The sequence below is a fragment of the Crotalus tigris genome, unplaced genomic scaffold (assembly GCF_016545835.1).
Source record: "Crotalus tigris isolate CLP2741 ecotype Arizona unplaced genomic scaffold, ASM1654583v1 scf7180000024424.1579004, whole genome shotgun sequence".
NCBI lineage: Eukaryota > Metazoa > Chordata > Lepidosauria > Squamata > Viperidae > Crotalus > Crotalus tigris.
Genome location: NW_024100591.1, coordinates 850235 through 869812, shown reverse-complemented (window position 1 = coordinate 869812; position 19578 = coordinate 850235). Strand labels below are relative to the sequence as shown.

At 37.7% G+C, this 19578-nt stretch overlaps 1 protein-coding gene across 3 annotated transcripts in view; it reads left to right on the top strand.

The window, feature by feature from the left end:
• The window catches only part of SLC15A2 (solute carrier family 15 member 2), a 112070-nt gene extending 104772 nt beyond the window's left edge, over positions 1–7298 (top strand). For all 3 annotated transcript variants that reach the window (XM_039330135.1, XM_039330136.1, XM_039330134.1), the window contains 2 exons: positions 1269–1373; positions 6966–7298. In XM_039330135.1, coding sequence (XP_039186069.1) covers positions 1269–1373; positions 6966–7142 — 282 coding nt within the window. In that variant the 3' untranslated portion in view covers positions 7143–7298. The remainder of the gene's footprint in view (positions 1–1268; positions 1374–6965) is intronic.
• The last annotated feature ends 12280 nt before the right edge of the window (positions 7299–19578 follow it).

Below are 19578 nucleotides of genomic sequence, written 5' to 3'. Positions count from 1 at the left end.
TCCTATCATCAATTTATTTTAGTCTAAAACAACTGAACAACTATTTGTGGTTAAAATAATTCACACCTTTTGAAACAGGTAATATGCATTACTTTCTAGAAAATTAACCCTTTTTTAGTTTTGAGATGAACGTTCAGAAATGCCCTGAGAAATTGGGACTTTTCTAGGCATCCTATTTTTGATTCTTTTTTATTTCTCATCCTGACTCAAAACCAGGATGCTGGTGAAAAAAGAGATTTTAAAAAGGGACAAGGGTGAGGCACTTTTTCCCAGTTCTGGTGTTACCAACCCTGTGGATTTACATTTTTTTCTTGTTAAAAGAACAAAACAAATGAATACATTAAAAGACCAAATATTCTGCCACAGTATGCTGCTGGTACACAGAAGTAAGCAGGTACTTGGACTTAGTTGCATCATCAAACCTGGCCATGATGGGACTTACTCTGTGAAACGCATGTGAGGAACACCGCTTGATCATTGGAAACATGTACACTTTGCAATTCTCTGGCAAGCTGAAATCAGCTTATTTACATAACAATTTAGCACCCGGATGCTAGCAATAAATAAAATAAAGTAGCTATAAAACATTAAAACAACTTATCTTAGACATCCAGTTCTACCCTATGACAATGAAAAAGCAAAATGAAGGGTAGATTAATTCAGAGGCTATCTGAGATTTCCCCAATTCTAAGATTATTTTCCAATTTTACATATTTCCAAAGACTTTTGTTGCAGATCCTATGAGATTATAAAGAGAATTCTCATTGGACATACTGTAGGTAGGGGAATACCTAGGTCAGGGGTAGGCAACCTTGGCTCTTTTATGACTCGTGGACTTCAACTCCCAGAATTCCTGAGCCAGCATAGTGAACATTGTTAGAGAGGAGAGAAATAATGTGCTGAGTCCCAGAATCGTTCTCTTCTCAGGTTGCCATATTCTGATCATGGTTTGAAATGAATTAACCCACATATCTTCATCCCCCAATAACTGTAGCATCAAACAGTGATGTTCAAGGAAATATAAGTAAGCCATCATTCTCCTGGTTAGTATGAACAGATCATTTAACAATGTTCCAGAATGGTATTTTTTCCCATTGAATCCACTGATATATTTGACTGCAGGAATTATTGAATGCTGAAGTGGTCACAAGGTCAGAACCACAATGTGTTCCTCTTTGACAAAGGGGGTGGGATAGTAGTACCGAATGGGAATATTGAATACCAATTTTCAAAAAAATTGTGAATGTTTTATGCCTTCTCCTTTCCAGGCTCCTGTTAGTATGAAATCTGTGCTGCAAGCTGGCTGGTTGTTAACTGTCGCCTTTGGAAATGTTATTGTGCTCATTGTTGCCCAGTCTGCACCTCTGGTACAGGTATGGCAAGCATATATTATTCAATTCCTTGAAATACAGAAATAAATTTATCACATTTTCTCCCTTGCAACAAGAAAATACAAGTAGGCCAAGAGATTGACTCGAGATCACTTAGTGAGTTTCATAACTGAACAAAGACGTTAACCCATTTCCCTCTGATCCACAGTTAGATTGGTACACTTCATTGCTGTTGAACAATGCATTTCATCAGTGTTCAGACTGTTTGGAGCGTTTTGGCTCAGAATTTTAAAAATAAATAAATTCTAATACTCACTTGGGAGTTTTATTGAGATTAAAACTTTTGCAAAGGTTGGTGGTCTTAGTGTCTCACAGGAGATCAAGCCACAACAATAATTGTTAAAATCACATTTTTATACCCTTTTCACAACGCTGGTTTTCCCCCATCCCTATTGCACTCAAGCCACCTTCTTCCCCTCCGATAAACTAATCCGAAGCATCTAAATGTAATAAATTTTGTTCAGACCCTCCCAGGAAAAAGGATCCTGGCACCTGTTGTACCTGCATCATTTAAACATTTAACCATGACCTTTAGCTTAGCATAAACTCTATCTTTATTTCTGTGTTTCCTCTGCTTCCGGTTATGTTCTACTTATATAAACTACAACAGCTTATCTTGCATGTGCCAAAGCCCCTAAAGTTAAAAGCCTAAGTTACTCCATTTTATAAACTCACTCCTTAAATTTTAGTTAAGATTATTAAGATTAAATGTCATTAAGCAATTTCTAATCTATATATTTGTATATATATATTTATCTCTTACAAGACTCCTCCTACTTTTTAACAAACTGATACAGGTTTATGCTTACTAGCTTGATTATTCCAAGAGATGGCCAACATATCAACCAGAAGTTCCTTATCTTTGTGATTGTGTTGCAAGAAATATAAAAGATTCCCTTGCCCAAACATCTCTTCCTTCACTGAGTGTTAAAATACAGGAGGAAACACTTTGGCTATTCTACCAGGATTCACATAAAACACACTGAGTTGCAAATTAGCCAAACATATTTTAGATGAGAAGGAAGGACTCACTGGAAAAGAGCCTAATGCTGGGAAAGATTGAGGGCAATAGAAGAATGGGACGACAGAGAATGAGATGGCTGGATGGAGTCACTGAAGCAGTAGGTGTGAACTTAAATGGACTCCAGAAGATGGTAGAGGACAGGAAGACTTGGAGGAATGTTGTCCATGGGGTCGCGATGGGTCGGACACGACTTCGCAATTAACAACAACAAATTTTAGATGAACATGTTACATAAACCAACCCATGAGATTAATTGTTTAATATGTTGTGTAAACTTAAGCATATGTATCAACTGAATGAGCCATAGCTAAATTAATCACAGATTAATGTGTTGTATCTTTTGTAGGGCACTATTCTATGTTTGTCACAGGACTAGTATAAAACCGGGCCATTGAGTTGGTGAGAACAGAGTTAGTTCTGATATAGTGTGTGCACATATCCACGTATCTGACAAATCAGTATTCTAGAACATAGGCAGATAATAGAAGTGCACACAATAGAAATCAAATTCTTACAAGAATAACCAAATTAAAATTGCCAGGCAGAGAGACTGATTGTCTACACTAAAAAGCATGATTAAGACACTTGACTTCCAAAGATACTTGTCACAAATGCAGAAATAACTTTATAAGTAACTTAAACTGAGAGGAAGAAAGGCATCTCAATAGTGGCTGATTTAACCTGCATAGATGAGAGGGAAAGGCCATTGAACAAATGAGCAATTAATTAATTAAGCAGCAAAGCAGATGTTACAATAGAATGCTGGTAGTGTCACTTCTGGTTGTATCCACTCTGACAAAAAAATCTTAGGGCCAGGGTTCATCGTCCACACCCATCCATCTCTTTCAGTTAGTACCAGTAATAAAGGGTGTTTATTGACCAAAAAAAAAAAAAAACCCACTTCACATAAATGAAACTAAAAACAAGAGAACTAATTTATCTAGACTTCTAGACACACAATTTACATGTGTGTCAAGGCCACCAAATTTCTCCTAAATTGCAGAATCAGATTCGTATGGAATCATTTTCCAGCCTGTGAATGCTGTTTTGCCATGTGAACATTCCATGCACACTAGACTTTTGTCCATTTCTGAATATACTGCAGAAATTTCTGTGATCCTTCAAAGGAACAGCCATCCCAGCACCAAATTCTGTTGTCTGATGAGGACTGCTAAACTAGTTTGTATTTCTATTTATGGCTATCATAACTGCATGCAAAAATCAAGAAAACCTCAAGAGAGCAGGAAAATGCTAAATGCTAAAATATCTCTTTGCTGCCATCTAGTGATCATCTGAATGTTTGTTGCCTCAATATAACAGCCCTAAATTAACCCCAAAATATCTTTGACATTGTTTCATGTGATTTCATGTGAAAGAAACTATTACTGCCCATCTGAAACTGTTTCTCCAATTTAATAGCATATCCTAACTAACGTCATGTGGTGAATGTTTAACAGACCTGGGGAACAGAGGAAAGAGCAAAACCATGACATAAACTATTCCTTAGTACAGATATGTCAAACTCGCGATGTCGGGTGACGTCACACGACGTATCGGAGCTTTTTTTCCATTGCCGGCAATGGGGTGGGTGCGATTTCCTGGTGACACGTCTGGCCCGCAGACCTGCAGTTTGACACCCCTGCCTTAGTGGTTTTAGCAAAAAGCACAAAACTCCACTAGATATAAGTTGAGCTGGAGAAACTTTGGCAGGCTCTTGAGGTTCTATTACATCATCCTTCTAGCCATAAAGATCATTCCAGAATTCCAAGTAAATTTTTTCCCTCAAATTTACCAGCTCCAATGGCCATTACATATTATGAGATAATGGTATTTGTCTTGTTCAAATCAATTACCTGGTTCACCCAGGATTTTAAAGCATAATGTGGTTTGTTTGGTTTTCATACAAAGTGTTGTGTGAATCTAGCCACTGCAATAGTTTAGCGTGTTCTGAGAATCCAGCCAATTGTACACTTATTTAATGAATAATGATTTAAACAAACCCATAGTTTAATAAGTTTTATTAATAAGGTCAACAGTTAAACATGGGTGGTTATATATTAAAAACATTGCTTCCTATTCCTCCAGCCAAATTTGCTAAGGTATTCCAGAATATGGAAAACTTGAAATTCAGCAAAATATCTTATACTTGAGGCTCATCCTAATCTCTTTCTTGTCCCAACATGAGAAGGGTTTTTTTTAATTAGTTTGTAAGGCAGGAATAAACAATGTCACTCTTAATATTCCAATCTTTTCATGTTCCATATCAAAATAGTGTTTTCCAATCTCTACCAGCACAAGCAATACTCTACAACAGTGGTTCTCAACCTGTGGGTCGGGACCCCATTTGGGGTCGAACAACTATTTCACGGGGGTCGCCAAACAAAGCTGTCCACCATTTTTCCCCCTTTTCTTTGGCCACGCCCCTGGCACCCGGTGATATATAAGTGGTTGGGGGGTCACCACAACATGGGGAACTGTATTATGGAGTCGCGGCATTAGAAAGGTTGAGAACCACTGCTCTACAACCTCTTTGCTATGCTTTATTTGTTGCAGGCAATGCCTTGATAGTTTGTTGAGGGGTCACTGGTCACTGCCCACTTCAGCCATTTTGTTGCTGGACTAGAGAAATGGTGAATTATTCTTTAATCAGTCAATTGATTAAACAGTCTTCCCTCCCTCCCTCCCTCCCTCCTTCCTTCCTTCCTTCCTTCCTTCCTTCCTTCCTTCGTGTTTTTTTTAACCCATCCACTGATAAAATGGTGGGCCTTTCTCTTCCTTTTTAAGTGTCCCATCTAAATGATCTAAAAGGAGGTCAGTGAAGGAAGGATAGAAGGCTGCAATGGATGGTGCAGAAAAGGAAGGCTGCAAGAAAGAAAAATGGGAGAAGGAAATGTGTATATATGGGCGAGCTCTTGTTTACATGTACAGTAAATAAGACCCCTTTCAGTTTTTAATAACTGTGATCAGAGGGACTAGGTTAGTCCTAAAAAGATGATTGATGGCCACTTGATGTTCTCGGAGCCACAGATCATCCATCTTGGATCAATTGTTGTCTAAAGAGAAGAGAAGTACGTAATTTATCTCAGTGTTTCTCTTGAGACAATTCCTTAGCTCAACTATTGCTTTCAGGAATAGTCTTTATAGCTGAAATGCATCAGATGAAAATAAACAAGATGGAAAATAAGAATTTCTAGCACAGTTATCAGAATTGTGGTACTTAGGGGGGTAGTCTTTCAAAATAAAGGCTAGCATATAGACACATATATTTATATATGTGCATCCTCTGCTTTTAGCACCAATCTACAGATGATGAAATGTTTTTCTGGTCAGATTTTCCATGCTGCTATGCTCCAAGTTAATGAATTAACTCATAACTGTAGCATCACTAGAGTCAAATAAACATATCCTCATCACATCAACGTGTTCTACAAAGTGTTTACTAAAACTAAACCAGTTAATAAGGACTTGTTTTACAGTATAAGGAAAAGGGATTGAGCTCAATAGATTATCCTGCCAAGACATTTCATGACATTAAGTGTTCTGCATCAAAGGATATTCTCAGTAATCAATTCTAGGAAAAAAGTTTCAGGAGTTACACATTTGAATTAGAATACAACATTCTTTTGATCCAGAAAATAATCTGTATTATTTATTTAGTTGGTTTGTTTGTTTGTAACCTGCCTTTATTATTTTTACAAATAACTTAAGGAGGCAAACATATCCAACACACCTTCCTCTTCTTATTTTCCCCACAATAACAACCCTGTGAGATGAGTTGGGATGAGAAACAGTGAAAACCCTCAATGAAGTTATAATGCTGAAGCTAAACAGCGTATAAGTGTTTACAGTGTATAAACAGTATAAAGTGTTTGAAGTTAAAGGAGGACTCTGACCAGCAACCCCAGATAAATTACCTTTGACTGTTTTACGATGCAAAATTTAACATTACAGTATCATTTACTGACAACATACTACAGATATTGCTCTATATGTTCAGAATTTTAGTAATCATTCCAGAAATACATGTACCATATATTCCGGTATATAGGGCGACCCGGTATATAAAACGACCCCCTAGTTCGACGCCGGGTCACAAGACGATCGACGCCAAGTCGCAAGACCATCGACACCGAGTCGCATGCCTAGAAAGTCATCTTATACGCTGGAAACTACCGGTATTTCCAGCGTATAAGACGATCGACACCGAGTCGCATGCCTAGAAAGTCATCTTATACGCCAGAAACTACCTTATTTCCGGCGTATAAGACGACTCGGCGTATAAGACGACACCCAAGTTCGGAGGCTGTTTCGACGCTCTCAAAAGTCGTCTTATACGCCGGAATATACGGTATGTTTCCCACAACCCAGAGGCTGATTAAATTTCCCAGGTAATTTGTAGGCAGGCTTCCTCCTTGTATACAACTTACATGTTCAAGCAAATGTGTCAGAAGTGAAATATGTTTGCACTGTATTATCAGAATGCAGGACAGAAATGTTGTAAGCAAATAAATAACGGAAGTAATGCTTTGTTTAATCTTTTCTTTCTCCAGTGGGCTGAATTTATCCTGTTTGCCATGCTCCTTTTTATCGTCTTTGTTATTTTCTCCATCATGGGATATTTCTACATTAGCACAGACCCAGAAGAACTTGCTGATAAAGGGAATGAACATGAAACATCAAGCAATAAAAACATGATTGGCCTTGTTACCAGGAAAACAGAGCTATAAAGGGGCTGCAAAATCTGAGAGGCTTTTTTTAAATAAGATAGTGATTTGACAGATTTCTTTCTCATGCTATGATCTCATCAGATATACTCAGAGGGAATGAGCAAACTAAGTTATTGTTCCTCCTGTATGTCAGCTGAATAAATGTATGCAAATTCCTGGAATGGTGCCTTATTAAAAAGTAATTATAAAGTAGTTTTAGCTAGTTTGCCTCCATCAGGTAATAGGAATAATTTTTATAAGTTTTCTTTTTAAAGCACGATTATGTCTGGCTCTCTGTCTGTTTATCTATCTATCTATCTATCTATCTATCTATCTATCTATCTATCTATCTATCTATCTATCTATCCCACAAGTGATTCTTCAAATTAAATAAAACTTATTTACAATTAAATGTGTATATTACTACACTGTAAATCACTATAAATCCAGTGTAGAATTGAAAGTTGGGACAATCTTTATAAACTTTAATCAATTTTAAAATATTTTTATTATTCACTTGAAATAATGCTTTGATTTTGTATTTTTATTGTAATATAAATGTGTAAATCCTCAAAGTATGATAGATTTCCTATACAGAAATGATATGAAATAGCATGCTAACTTCATGTGGGATAATTGATGATCATCTATGTCACCTCATATCAAACTTGCTGTCCCAGAGATTGTTGGATGAGATTCAGTCAGTCTCTGAGACAGAGTACCTCTATATCAGAAAGGGTAGGAATTAAACAGAACAAAAGTATAATAAAATTAGATGGTTGGAGAGATCTTTAAACATAGTTCTATGATAGCAGAACCTATGTGAAAGTTAAATACCAATAATATAGATGGCTTTCATATAAGAATACAGGCCATTCATGTGTACATGGATGCATATTCAACGTTTCTTCTTTTTGTCAGCTTCCCCATTTCTATTCTTTCATTTTGAATATATCTGATGGAGTCCTTTTTGCTGTTCTTAGCATCCTTTGCTAATTACAAATCATTTTAAGCTTTAACTTTTCTAACATCCTCTCTAGGTTACTAAATGTACAGTTCCCTGGGGATCTATCACTTATTCCATTTTCTTGATGCCTTTAATCCTCTTTCTTTCTCTTTTGATTGAATGAAGGCTGCCTAGATGTTTATTACATACTGTGTGAACAGAATGTGTGTCTATTATTGTTTTGCATTGTTTGCAAAGGTTCTTTCTCATTCTGGGATTCAGAAAATTTCTCCCTATCCCCAGTCTCTGCCCTCCTCCTCCTCCTCCTCCTCCCCCTCCTCTTCCTCCATAACCACAGAGGTCCCTTCCCATCCCAGAATGAGGAGTCAGGCCATCTAAATCAGCTCCCCATTCCTCATAGCCAGGAGGGGAAGGATTGTAGAAAATGGGCTCCCTTCTAATCTTATGTCATGAGAGTACAATAAGGTATCAAAGAGACTAAGGTCTCTCTCCCCTCAGCAGTCTCTAGTTCCATAGATATCGAGTGCATGAATATCAGTAGCAGCTTCCTAAGGTCTGTCATGGTAGACTTTCCGGGGAATTAGTCTGCCCCTTCTGTGTCTAGCATCCAAACATGTTCCCTTCAAATTGGAAAAGAGTTTATGGAGCACAATGGACACAGACTGGTGAGATACTGGAAAGATTTTCATTGAGGATGGCAGTTCTCCAGCATGATTGGATGGAGAATCCACGGATGGGTTGTCTTAATCTATCTGCTCCAATCAGACAAGGCGTTCAGGTAAGACAACGCCCCTTTTAAATAAAAAGCTACCAGGCTAATGTCAGCAGCTACAGGGAGGGAACCTCCAGAACCAGTTAACATGACTTGAAGGTGCACACCTACGCTATACTGGAAAGCATATGCTTTAACAATGCAATGGTAGGAAAGTGAGCCATTTTCACCAAAAGATGCATAGCAACCAAAATAGTAGTCAACCCTTGAACGTTTGGGAAGCCTTTACCAAAATCTAAAGAAACACTATCCCATGACACTGTAGGAAAAGGAAAGAACTGTAGTAACTAGGCAGTAACAACTCTGGATATTACTGGCTTCACCTGACAGCCAATGTGAAAAAGTGAAATTTGGGTAGTCCTCGTCTTACGATCACAACTGAGCCCAAAATTTCTGTTGCTAAATGAAACAGTTGTTAAGTGATTTTTGGCCCATTTTGCGACCTTTCTTACTGTGGTTCTTGGATGAATCACAGCAGTTGTTAAGTTAGTAATGCGGTTGTTAAGTGAATCTGGCTTTCGCAATGACTTTGCTTGTCAGAAGGTCGTAAAAGGTGATCACATGACTCTGGGACACTGCAACCATCATGCATATGAGTCAGTGGCCAAGCGTCCAAATTTTGATCATCTGACCATGGGGATGCTGCAAATCACTTTTTGGTGCTGTTGTAACTTTGAATGGTCACTGAATGAACTGTTGTAAGTTGAAGACTACCTGTAATTGCTTTTACATTTGCTCTGATATGATGCCATCAACACTCTTGAAAAGAAGATGCATGGATATTTAAGCCTTGCTTTTACCAGCAAGTACATTAAGCCTAGCTATCCTTGATGCCTTTGGTCTTCTTTCTCACTCTTTTAATTTGAGGAGGGGCTGCTGCTGGTTTACAAATGGATTATCCAGATTCCCAGGCTCAAAAAACTTCCCTCAAATCTCTGACTATTTTAACCACATGTTCTCTGCCAACTTCGTTCACTTGGTTTTCTAAGGAGGTGCAGATACTTCTGACATAACATATAATTTTTCTCTTTTGGTTGTGTTCCTTTTCAACACAAAAAGTGCCTCCTTCAGTTGTAATAAGTTGGAAGATATTCACTAAATCTCTGTCGTATCTATATCTATGTGTCATACTTTTCATCTTATATCAGATTCAAATTCATTTAGTTTATTTCCCATTCTCTGAACATTAGTATACAGACAGTAAAGGTGAGGAACTTTATTAGCCAATTTTCTTCCTGATTTTTTTTTTCTGAGTAATTTAATAAGCCTCATTAAAGCAACACTTTTTCTACAGTTCACAAGTCATTATTTGAGGTCCTTGCTTCAGGGTTTTCAGCTCCAGCTCCCTCAGGATTAATATTGAAGCCTTCCTATTAAAGCTCACCATCTTTCGACTGAATACATTTTAACCAGATCTATAAATTATTGTTCAACCAGGGCAATGTTATGAGTTGGGGCATAAGAGTTCCAAAAATTTTCAATTCTTCAGGCTGAGAAGAGAGCAGATAAGAGTATAAATGGATTCTTTTTGCTCTTAGAGTTAATTAGGAATATATCTTTGTCCGTGCAAAACTTACAAGTACAGCTTTTAGTGGTGCTTCGGTATAATTGCCAAAGTTTTCCCGGCGTACAATGGTAATCCTGTAATTATCAGTTCAACTATAATATATATCATTGATGAGTAAAAGGTTGTGGTTTTTTTGCATCTTTGGGGTTTAAATATACTTGTTGGTCTACATCAGGAATGACTGATTGTCTAATGAGAAATCTCATGAAAATGAGATAGAGAACAAGACAGAAAAGAACAGGGCTTGTGGAAAATCACCTAGTGGGAACTATATTCTGCATTAGTTCATTCTGAATAGTTTGACCCCCAAGGGAGTTTATTCCTAATCAAAGCTGAAAAAAACCTGAAATCCTCTAAATGTCCCTGAATGGGAATTCTTAATGTGGCTGGGGCTTCTGGAAGTTGTAGTTTTCCACTATCTGGAAAAATACAGAATTCTAGCCCTGTGGCAGATGTAGTGCTTCTCATATGATCTCCTTGCCCCAAGTATTTTATTTATTTAGGTTAGGGTTTATTATTTTATTTTTGTAAATAACTCAAGACAGTGAACATACCTAACACTCCTTCCTCCTCCTATTTTCCCCATGACAACAACCTCTGAGGTGAGTTTTGTTGAGAGAGAGTGACCGTCTCAAGGACACCCAGCTGGCTTTCATGCCTAAAGAACCAGAATTCACAGTCTCCTGGCTTCTAGCCTGGTGCTTTAACCAGTAAACCTATCAGCCTCTGTATTTGTGCTGAGGATTTAAAGGGAGAATGGACAGGCAAAACAGGGGTATTTACAATAACACAGTTTATTTAAAAATTGAAATGAGTGGAAAAGTCAGACCATGACACAAAGTGCTAAACAGATAACAAGGCCAGAAAAGGTTTTGTTTAAAAGAACTTGGTCTTCAAGTTTTTAGTGCCAGCCTTCTTCATCATAAAGTCTGATGGAACCATACCGTCTCTGAAGTGTTACTTCTCTGCAGGAATTCAAAGAAGCTTAAGTAAAAATTATTGGAAGTATATTTTGAATATTTAAAGGATATGGAGAAAACGAGAAGTATCTTCGTTTATATTTAACTATGAAAAGACTCTCAGGTTAAGTAAATCGTAAAATAGCAACTGAAGCATGATGGAGGATTAAAATATTATTTTGATGTCTTTTGACCATGTCAGTTGATTTTTTTTCATTAGGGTTTTAAAGAATGTTCTGAGATTACAGACAGAGTTAGCACAGAACGCACTATTCATTGGGTCAATACTAAGTCTTTTTAACATTAGTAATATCTACAATTTGAAAACCATAGTTTTAAAACATTGGAAATAATTTTTGGTTCCTGACCATAGTGTCTATAAAGGCAGATATGAGGGGAGTGATAAAATGTGGACCACAATACTACAATGCTAGTACAATAAGACAGAGTTTCCATTTGTTATTACAACATGCCTTTTATCATTTGGCATCATTAGACACCCTATGTCCCTAGCCTTTCTATTCCTCTCCTATTCCCTGTGATACTCTTGTTACATAGGTCCTCCACAAATGATCATGAAAACAACAGTAGATAGCACAGTGAGCCAATGTGGGGGAATGGTTTAAGGCACCAGGCTGGAGAACAGGACCCTTGGTGGTGCAGTGGTGAAAATGCAATATTGCAGGCAAAACTCTGCCCACAGCCTGGAGTTCAATCCTGACAGGCCTTCCATCCTTCCAAGGTCAGTAAAATGAGGACTCAGGTTGTTGGGGGCAATATGCCGACTCTGTAAATCGCTTAGAGGGCTGTAAAGCAGTGTGAAGTGGTATATAAGCCAAAAGCTATTGCTATTTCTAGTCCCACCTTAGGCACAAAGCAGCTGGGTGACTCTGGGTCATTCTCTCTCTCTCTCTCTCCCTCCCTCTCTCTCAGCTTGAGAAGCAGGCAAGGGCAAGCCACTTTTGAAATCTTGTCCAAGATTGCCAGGAATCAATATCAAATGCAGCAAAAAAAACCCACCCCACCAATCATTATATTTAGTTAAAAGTATATTGTATAAATTGCAACATTATTAGGTTGTGTAGATGGGTTTGTACAAAAATGTGTACAAGTTACAAATTTCAATGGCAATGTCCAGTTAATCATCCATTTTAATGGAAGTTTTGAGAAAATTAACGAATCATCCAACAAAATTTTGCTATGAATATAAACTGAGCATATGCTAACAGCATATTAACTGAGACAACAGAAGGAAATTATTCAGTTCCCATCAGCTGCCAAGTTTATTATCATAGAATGCTGGAAAATGAAAATGCAACGTTAGTTGGATTAATTCTATTTTAATGTGTAGGAAGTTTTTTTCTGGCTGAACAATTAACAGAAGTCAAGGCTTGACTTAGGGTCATACATGAATCCAGCCATTCAGTCAAGCCCTTAATTGAATGTCTAATGCTATTGAGACACATTAGGGAAAGTTCTGCTCACAGTAGAAAGTGCAAAGTTTTGGTTTGAACCATGAGTGCTGGGATAGAAATTATCAGCTGGTTTTTCTCTGGGCATACAAAGCAGAATGATCTTGTAGCACTGTGTTTCTCAACCTGGACCACTTTAAGAAGTATAGACTTCAACTCCCAAAATAACTGGCTGGGGAATTTTGGGAGTTGAAGTCCACATGTCTTAAAGTGGCCCAGGTTCAGAAACACTGCTGTAGCTGATAGAAGAATTTCTGCCATAGGGACAATGCTTTTTTTTGTAAAAAAAAAAAAAAAAAAAAAGGTGCTGGAACTCACACATGTCATACAACCCGCCTTGCCTACCCTACAAGATTCCATCCCAAAAAGGTGCCAGAACTCCGTTGTGGGCGTTCTATGACAAAAAAAGCCTTGCATATGGATGATTGCGTAGAAAAAAACACAAGATACTTGATAACAATCTTGATTATTGTTAACTATAATACTCTAATGAATTATAACTATCCTGTGTTTTGAGTGAGAGTAAGTCATATGGGCAAAAGTCTGAAAGAGGACATTCAAATAAAGTTGGATATTTGGTTCCTTGGATTCTATTTCATTACTATCCTGAGCACAGCCTGTATAAGTTAGTCTAAAAAGACAGAATTGTTGTCCTTTTCCATTTTTAATGCACATGATAGCCATTAAATACCAGGCAGATTCTCCAAGGAATAGATTTGTTTCTCCTACATTCTGCTTTATGATAAATACAAATTAGCTCTGTCACAGCTGAATTGCAGGCATCTGCTGATTTCTGAGCTGTTTTGAAATTGAACCACAAATAGACAATTAGGCCTCTTACTCTTCCAAACTTCTCTGCCTAAAGAAACAGATGAATTCCAGCATGGGTAGGCACTAGCAGTCGTGATTTTAAATTACTGTAATTTTAAAATTTTTATAAGCCTTCAATTTGGATACTTGGCACTGAAACATATATGGCATCAAGTGGATGAAAATGATTGGGAAGTTTTATTTAGCAATGAAATTGCCAAGGATTTAACAACTTTATCCACAGACAGCAATGTTTCTGGAACAATGAGATATTATTTAAAATCACAGACTGTATTTTCCAAATACATTTTCTTTACCTGTGCATACAAGCACATACATAATAATCAAAGCCAAAAATATAAAAGAGAATAAGGTTAGCACAGATTGTCGATCATTCAGAGCTTTAATTAAAGGAATTTTGTTCCAAGATCATAAAAAAAAATCATGAGTGACACGAGTCTTTATTTTCAGTTCACATTGCCAGATATCCTTTGCCTCAATTTTTGTACCCTGTCATAGAAGAGGAATTAGTAACAGACCTTTAAAAATAAAAACCAAAAATCAGATTCTGACCAGATTCAACACATTACAAAATACTTCCTGTTTAAAAGTCAATGTTTCTATAATGTGTCTGAGACATCAATAGTACTAGCATTAGCAATAGCACTTAGACTTATATACCACTTCACAGTGCTTTACAGTCCTCTCTAAGCGGTATACAGAGTCAGCCTATTGCCCCCAACAATCTGGGTCCTCATTTTACTGACTTCAGAAGGATGAAAGACTGAGTCAACCTTGAACCGTTCAAAATTGAACTCCTGGAGTGGGCAGTGAATTAGCCTGCAGTCCTACATTCTACCCACTGCGCCACCACGGCTCTTAAATTACAATAGATAGGATTAGAACTTTTGTAAAACCACAGATTGATAGGATTCACATATCATGCTAAGTCATCATGTAATTTGTTTAGTTTGAGCTTAGCATACTATATGAACCCAAGTCATGGTGGTTTGTAAACTATGGCTTATAGTTTCCCCAGACTCTTTCAATTACAAATTATGCTTCTTCTTCTAGGATAAAGGACTTGAGGATGGGAGAGATCAGAAATGTAGATGGGAGGAATGTAGAAATGTCCTTACAATCAGCTTAGTGGTGATGTTGGAAGTTGTGACCAATACTTCTGATGGGGACCAGGTTTGGGAAGCCTGAAACAAGAGGTTTGCCCCTGCTGCCTACTATGTGATTGTCCATCTCATTTGACTGTCACCCATTCTCTTTCCACCAAAAGCCTCACTGAGGTAGTCCTCAAAATGAGAGTCCTTCTGGTTTGGAAAGGGGCTACTATCATACAACTTAATACAAAGAAAACATCTGTTTATAGGAGCTCTGAGGTAGAAAGTTAACTTCAGTGGGACTCTCCTCTTCAGCCTTGTTCTGAGAAATCCTCAAGACACTAAACAGCCAACTGCTCTGAAGAAGTACCTTCATTTTCTTGTGGAAAATGGAAGGACTCTTACGAATTCCAGAGGGTTTTAGCAGAGAGATTTATTGCGCAGGTTCAGAAGCAATAACAACAGCAATTTTGAACTCCGAGGGAGGGTTCAGACTTCAGTTTTATACTTTCTTTTTCTCAGGAACAAAGGAACACACATTGAAATACACATTGTAATACATTAGGTTCGTTTCTCATGGGTATACAATGGAGAGTTTGCTACATACATTGTATCCAAATGCGATGCACATTAGGTTAGTCACATACTACTGATACTGAACTATTCCAGTAATTATGCAGACACATCATTATTCTAGTGATTGTTCACATTATTCCACATTAATTTCAGTACCTCATTCTGAGAGGCCAGCAGAGATATGCCAGAATCCATTACTTTCCTTTGAGAAGTTTTCAGTAACATCCTTTATGGATAAAGTGGTAGCAGATCACCTTGTACCTCCACCACACATTTCATCTACAACCATCTCACTTCCAATGCCTGATTTTTGAGGCCCTTCTTGTTGAGGAAATGGGGTGGTAGAAGGGAATGTTTCAGAGAGCAGGTCCTCTTCAGCTACCCTGCCTTTCCCTAATAAGTTGCAATTCATGTCAGCTACAATATCCACTCATGTAAAAAAGGTCTCTTGGCATTTAAAAAGTGGGGTCCAAGGACAGTTACATTGTCCTTGGACTCCACTTTTTAAATGCCAAAAGAATTTTTTCTTATATGAATGGATATAGTACAGATTTACTGCAATCATCAATAACAGAGGTGACAGCATTTTACACTGAAAGGGTTTACAACATCCCAGATTTGCTAGGTCAAGATGGACAGCACCATTTTTATTTTATGAAGTATTTCATCTCTTTACATACATAGAAAATGAAGAGCCTTTCCTTGATGATGTCATTTAAAGGTACAGAATTAGCTTTTTGTAAAAGCAAAACAAAACTGTTATCCTGGCTGCAGTTCTTGCTGGTTATATATAAATGAAATGGCTCAACTTTTAGATGCAAAACCAAAACCTGAAAAATACTAAGAATTTTTTGACTATTGTAGGATTTAGACTGACACTCCCTGCCTCCCCCGCCCCCATAAATATGTGTCAAATATTGGCAATGTCAAATTCACCATGGCATATTAATTAAGAGAAAATATGTGTGTGCTTTAGCACATTAAAAAATGTGCAGAGTGTGCCATCCATGGAATTCCAAAACATGCTTTGACAAAAGACATTCCAAAATAGAAGCAACCAGGAAACAATTTCCACTTACAATCCAAATCCAAGTCATTGGTACTAGACTGTTGTAGCTAGCTACCTCTGGCCCCTGAACCGCTCTATAAATTTATATCTGCACCATCTTCATGTCTGCTGGGCAAGCAGGAGTAGATCAGCATGTCTTTCTGTTCCATAGATTTATATTTACCTCCATTTTTTTCCTCTTGATATAAAGTACTTATATAAAATACTTATATAAAGTGGAGCACACTTTCTGCATGTAGGAAGTCCTGGGCTAATCCCTTGTGCTTTCCAGCAAGGAAAAAAAAAAGAATCTCAGACAATAGCTTTTTTCTTGAGATTATGATTATTAATGATAAGTACACAATTCTTGGCTATTTGGACAAGCAATAGGACCTGCTATAACTTCCCATAATCAACTGCACTATGTATATTTTTCTGGATACTAGTACATGTTTCTCTAATTCACAGGAACCTCGCTGGAAAATGTCAAGTCACATCATGCAATGAAAGTTCTCCTTACCTCCCTTTTGATAGATAAGAAAGAAAGCCAGAGCATTTCTTGACCTCAAAGTGACTCTTGGATCTTTTTAAGTTGTCTAGTACTGAAATATTTGACAGCTGTGGTTTTCTTTTCCCCTAACCCAGATCTGCATGGGCAGGATAAACTTGCACTCTCTGTGTATCCTTATTATAGCAAGTCAAGGTACTGGTTTTAATTTCATCTGTGAGTTGATTGTTTACAGTTTCCAAAGATCTGGTGTTTATTCCCTCCTATTCATTCCCCTTTGCCATGTAGCACAGCAGCATTCCCCCTGTCTTTAGATCAGTGGTTCTCAACCTTTTTAATGCCGCGACCCCCAACCGGTCATAAGTCGAGGACTACTCAACCGGTCGTAAGTCAAGGACTACTCAACTGGTGCAGCACCGTTTGCAGAAAGGGACTTTTGGCGGGCTCAGCAGGGCAGAGACAGCCTGGACAATTCCTATTGGCTTTTGAAAGCCAATAGAATTCGACTCTATTCAAGAGAATCTATTTTATTGGCTTTCAAAAGCCAATAGAATAAAAGGGAGTAGCACAGCTAAGGAAAAGGGGGAAAAAATGGCGGACTGCATTGTTTGGTGACCCCCATGAAATGGTCGTTCGACCCCAAATGGGGTCCCGACCCACAGGTTGAGAACCACTGCTTTAGATGAATTGGGAACTTTTCAGAACAAAGCACATCATGCATCAGAATGCCTAGAGATCCCTATAAGACTAAAAGGGCTGAGTGTGACAGCAAGTCAGTCCTCCTCCTCTTTTTATGGACTATGAGCACTACATTTTACACATACATACAAACACACACATGCACATACACGTGTGTGGGGGAGAGAGAGAGAGAGAGAGAGAGAGAGGCACACAGACCAGCACACAGACTTATTATCTGTAGATCTATAAACTGCCCTTGGCTACTTTCTTATAAAAATAATTTCTCTGAAAAAAAAGTATTTGTCAGAAATATGGATAGAGAAATAATTTATTTCCAGATGGTACCTATTCAACATACGGGTTTTTCATACATTTGTTCCATCTATTTTTAAACCATTTTGTGATTTTTAAGCGTACATATTATTACCTTACTCTCCCAATGGCCCAAATAGGCATATAAAAATATAATAATGTATAATATGAGGTATATTTCTGAGTCGAGTTCCACTGCAAAACCTGAACAAATAAAAAAACCAAAGGACTACTGCATTAGAGTCTAATTGTCCAGAAAGTGTGGGTAATTTAATTCAGATAAAAATGCAAACTGCAGGAAATTCTCAAGCTGCCTTTGAGCACATTCGTATTATGTTCTAATATTATGTGTATCCCATCTCTAATATCTCAACTTTTCCAGATTGTTCTTTCTTACTATATGATTATTATAGCCAGCAACAATCTTTCTAATGTGGTGCTGTTAAATGTACTATATTATCAGTTCCCTAAACCTTGGGTAGATCTTTACTGCCCAGATTATTTAAAGTCATGCTCTGGCTGGTTGATTATTCATGCAGAATATAAGTTAGCATTCAAGATTTGTCTTGCTTGAGTGGTAGCATTTGCCCCAAATTTAGTTCATAATTTCTCTCTCGTCTATCATTCTGTTTTCTTCTTGCACTCTCCTAGATAAAGCTGTCAACAGCTGTCATGTCCATCTTTTCCATCATGGTTTCCCATTATGGCTCCCCTGAATTCTGTCAAGCTATGTTCATGGTGCTTTAAGCAAAATAAGCTGAGTATATCTGTATAGCTACACTTCCTTGTGTAGACACCCTTTAAATCAAACGGACAGATTAAATTAGACTCCCCTGATAGATTGATTCGATAAGCCAATTTGGAAAAGGTAGAATATTTAGACTATTCCAAAGAGATCAGTATATTTGTTTAAAATTAAGGTAATAGAAATTTTTCAAGCTGCGACTCGTATGTATCTTCTGCTTTTCCTGATTTTTTTTCCTCTTCCCCCCTCACTTGAAGAAGAATTTCCCTTCAGCATCTTAGAATTAAACTAAATGTTCATTACATGCATGATTACACTTCACATTTACGTTAATAATGGTGAATACCATCCAGGGAGAGAGGAGTAGCCATTTCTCCTATGACAGTCTTGATTACCTCCAGGCAGGAGTTAATAATAGCCTAATGGGAACTGACATCTTGACCGTGCATGGGATTCCATAGGGCACAAATTATGCCTGGTAGCAGACAGGATCAGGACACAGTGGCATTTCCCTGTCTGGGACCATCAGATTAAGGGGTTAAACATGGTCAATTGCCCTTTGTTTATGAAGACAATATTCCATTAGCACAGGATTTAGCAGCAATGGAGGTAGGTTGGGCCATGCAAGGACTATGACAAGGCTCTGTTTTATCCCTTGCGTTTAGAGAACATCTCTCCTCTGTTTTAATCCCAGCATTTAATACAGCATGGTTTATCTGAACATGAATTGATTTTGTTTTCCATTTGAGATGTTTCTTCATATCCCTTCCCCTCTTTGTGATAATGAAAGAGCCACTGACAATGGCCAAGGAGCAATCGAGTGGCATTTTGCCTTGTGTGCCGAGCATACTACTTCAGGTTTTCCTTCTTCTGTGCATTATTGATGTGATAGTTGGAAAACATTTAAGAAAGCAAATGAACAGATTCA